Source organism: Octopus bimaculoides, chromosome 26 (genome assembly GCF_001194135.2).
Source record: "Octopus bimaculoides isolate UCB-OBI-ISO-001 chromosome 26, ASM119413v2, whole genome shotgun sequence".
Lineage (NCBI taxonomy): Eukaryota > Metazoa > Mollusca > Cephalopoda > Octopoda > Octopodidae > Octopus > Octopus bimaculoides.
In genome coordinates, this window is record NC_069006.1 from 12,894,163 (window position 1) to 12,898,254 (window position 4,092).

The following is a 4,092-nucleotide window of genomic DNA, read 5'->3' on the forward strand; positions in this document are numbered from 1 at the left end:
TTGTAAGCCTAGTATTTATTCTATCGGTCTCTTTTTGCCGAACCGCTAAGTTACAGGGACGTAAACACACCAGCATCGGTTGTCAAGCGATGGTGGGGGGACAAACACAGACACACAAACATATATATATATATATATATACATATACATATATACGACAGGCTTCTTTCAGTTTCCGCCTACCAAATCCACTCACAAGGCTTTGGTCGGCCCGAGGTTATAGTAGAAGACACTTGCCCAAGGTGCCACACAGTGAGACTGAACCCGGAACCGTGTGGTTGGTAAGAAAGCTACTTACCGTGCAAGTGTGTTGTATGAGAGTGCTGGAATAAGCATGTTTTGTGAATGCAATTTGAGAGACAGACACTATGTCACAGTCCAGTGGACTTTGTTGCTGGAGATTGATTTAACCTGTCACCTGGTTTAACACAGCCACAACCTGATTCTTGCTGCAAAGATTTAGGACGGGTTGCTGATTTAAGGACACTTTGCTTCCTTCCCCATACTTGTAACAGAAACCTGAAAAGGGGTCATGAAGGTGGGGAAAGGGTCACTGCACTTATGATGACAGTCATGTCATTAAAAATGTGAATTTATCAAGTTCGCAGCCCATAGCTTTTTAAAGGAAGTTCACAGTCAAAAGAAAATGTGGGAGAGAGTTTGTAGTCATGCTTTAATCAGTTCTAATTTGGAGGAGAACTCAACAAAGTTCTTTTTTCATCCAGGAAATCAGGTTACTGTCCATCCGCACAATTTCTGGTCTGCTTGATGATTTAGCCAGAGGTGGAGGAGGAGGTGGTGGTGCTGGAACACGTGGTGGTAGTGGCGGCGGCGGTGGTGGTGTCACATGGTTATCAATCACTGTTGCACTATTGTTTTTGTTGTTGCTAACGTTGTTATAGCACTTGTTGCTACTTGCGGTTGAGGTCACCTTTGCATCAGTTGCAATGGAGCTGCACTCTGTCTTTTTCTCTGCAGATGTTTGTCTTTTATTCAGTGAAGTGTCACTGTCTGTCGCACAAGTTGCTGCAGTACCACACAACTGCTTCAAGAATCCTTCTGGCAGAAGCTTGGTGCAGCTGTCAACTTTCGAGATCGGGTCACAGTATTGATATCCCAGGTGCTCGTAGAAACCTTGTTTATCATGAGTACTCAAGTACATCGTCTGAAAACCCAGACGAGCTGCAAACTCCTCTGAAGCAATCATGATCTTTCGGCCTAAGCCTTGACCACGGTATTCTTTGTCCACCAACACAGACTCAACAAAACAAGCTTTTTCAATGCCCACAACCCTTGAGAACATGCTATGGCCAATAACAGAGGGCTGGCCTAGGGCAACCAAGACGAGGGAAACGGGTAGCTGGTCACATGACTTACGAAGGGAATGAAGGCGAGCTGTTTTACTCCGGGTCCATTCGCTGTTGAGAAGGTCAGCACAGGAGTCATAGAAACAGGGATTTTGGTGAAGTGGAACAACTTGGAATTTCTCCTCTTCTGCAAAAAAAACAAACAAATAACCTTCATATATATAATAAATAATAAGTATGCGTGTGTCTTGTTTCTATATGCATGTGTAGTTTTATGTGCATGCCATGCGTGTGTGTGTAAGTGCAGTTGTATGCATGTGTCTGTATATGTGTAGCTCCAAGTATGTTTGTGTGTGTGAAAGTGTAGCTCTGTGTGCATGTGTATGCAGCAAGATATTTGTGTAATTATGAACGTTTTGTACTGTGTGTGTGTGTGTGAATGTAGCTTTGTGTTTATGTATGTGCAACAGTGTGTGCATGTAGTTGCATGTATGCGAATGTAGATTAATGAGTGTGTTCTAGTTTTTGTCGCAAATGTCATGTCACCTGCAAATCTGACACCGTAGCCATAAAAATATTTGTAATTCTCTGATCAAAGCCAGTTGAATCCAAAAAAAGTAAAATAGATTCCGTATAATGTTTTTAGTAATTCAGTTCTATTTTTAGAGATGAGGAATTATGTACATCATTTACATTATTTACATTTGATGGATATTTGTCCTCATCTTGTTTGTTGTTAACACAATGTTTCGGCTAATTTCCCTAAGACACTTGATGAAGGCTGGAGGGGTGTATCAGCCAAAACATAAGATGAGGACAAATATTCGTCAAATGTAAATGTTTCTAATGCTTCTACAGCTGTTAGAAAGGGCATCCAGCTGTAGAAATATTGCCAGATCAGATTGGAGCCTGGTGTGACCTCCTGGCTTGCCAGTCCCCAGTCAAACCATCCAACCCATGCCAGTATGGAAAACGGACGTTAAACAATGATGATGATGATGATGATGTATAAAGTCCCATCTTCGACTCTCAATCCTCTTGCTGTGCCAATTCCTTCGTTTTCAAACAATGAGAAGAAAGACATGACCCAAACATTCCTTCCACAACAGAAACATGTCCCAATTTCCTGGATTTCATAAGGTTGACCCAAGGCTAAAGGAGAAAATATTTACCCGATGGGCTATGTTGTTGGATCAAGCTTGAAACAACATCATTGTTAACTGAGATTTTTAACCACACAGCTATACTTGTGGCTAATTTACAAATATATTTTCCCCTTTATTTATTTCATTTATTTATATTCATTATTTTCTTTACTATTTTGTAACCTTTGTGTAGAACTGAACCCAATTTGGTTCGTTCACTGTATATTATTCCTACCTTCAGGAAGACAGGATCAATACACAGTAATGTTTCTTCTCAACTCAAATCCTTAAATTTCTGACCATATTTTTCTATCCATTTTTAGTTGTTGCTTAACACCTAATATAGCAGAACTATGATCACAGACATTCCAACCACAACCATCCTGTCTATTGATAGATAGTACGTCTCACACTCCATTGATTTTGAGAAAGCTTTAGCTATTATTTCAAGCGGGTCCAGTAACCACATAGGGACTCACTCATCATCATGATCCATTTCTGATTTTATTCATTGTTTTTCTCAAGAAAAATGTTGTAGAGGTTTATCAGTTCACAACTAATTTTGATTGAGATGCAATGAATCAAACTGAGCCATTCATCATCATCATCATCATCATTGTCATCATCGTCACTTGTCATTGCCTCTGTTAGCTCCTACATGTGAAAATCGTGATTCACTGCTTCATCCCATGTTTTCCTGGGTCTACCTCTTCTGCAGATTCCCTACACCATTAGAGTGTGACACTTCCTCACACAGCTGTCCTCATCCATACACATCACACGACCATATCAGTGCACACCACATCTGATGCTTCTAATTCTTTCAGGGTGCTTACACTCTCTCGTGTATGCACACTGACATTACACATCCAGCGAAGCATACTGGCTACATTTCTTACAAACCTACGCATGTCCTCAACAGTCACAGCCCATGCTTCACTGCCGTGTAACATGGCTGTTTGTACACAGGCATTATACAGTCTGCCTTTCATTCTAAGCAAGAGGGCCCTTTGTTACCAGCAGTGATAAGATCTCTCTGAACTTTCCCCAGCCTATTTTTATTCTAGCAGCTATGCTCTCAGAGCATCCACCCTTGCTACTGATTTAGGTAACAGAAGCTATCGTCTACTTCTAGTTTTATCCCCTGGTATGTGATGGAATCTATTTTCTGTACATTTTTGGTGCTTATTGTACCTGTGCACCTTCTACACAAAAGTCTTCCCTGTTAACTTTCCTCTGATATTGTTGCACCTTTTGTGTTCATATCTTACTCAGGGTACATCTTATGTATATATATATATATAGCGTTCAATATCAGATTTGTGTTTAGCCGTACGGCTTTTTAATGTTTTCACTGTCCATTTTTTCCTGTCTTGGTTTGTGTTTGCCACCTTGGAATCCTCTGCTTAGTGCATCGATCCACTACTCAGGAAGAGATTATTCTAGAGTACGTTCTGCCTTATCTTCGAAACGTCTAGTTAGAATAGAGGCAGCTGACAAAGGATTAATTCCAAGTGGCTATCTGTTTTCCTATGTGTTTGTTCCGTTGTCTGTAGTTCATTTTTCTAACGTCCTGTACCCTGATATGCATCTATATACACATGTAGATGTAAGTATGTACATATATGTGTGTATATATT

At 40.4% G+C, this 4,092-nt stretch overlaps 1 protein-coding gene across 1 annotated transcript in view; it reads right to left on the bottom strand.

Moving 5' to 3' along the window:
* The window catches only part of LOC106867205 (protein DJ-1alpha), a 26,252-nt gene that overhangs the window by 13,690 nt on the left and 8,470 nt on the right, over nucleotides 1–4,092 (bottom strand). The window contains exon 2 of the mRNA XM_014912012.2: nucleotides 1,378–1,494. Coding sequence (XP_014767498.2) covers nucleotides 1,378–1,446 — 69 coding nt within the window. The 5' untranslated portion in view covers nucleotides 1,447–1,494. The remainder of the gene's footprint in view (nucleotides 1–1,377; nucleotides 1,495–4,092) is intronic.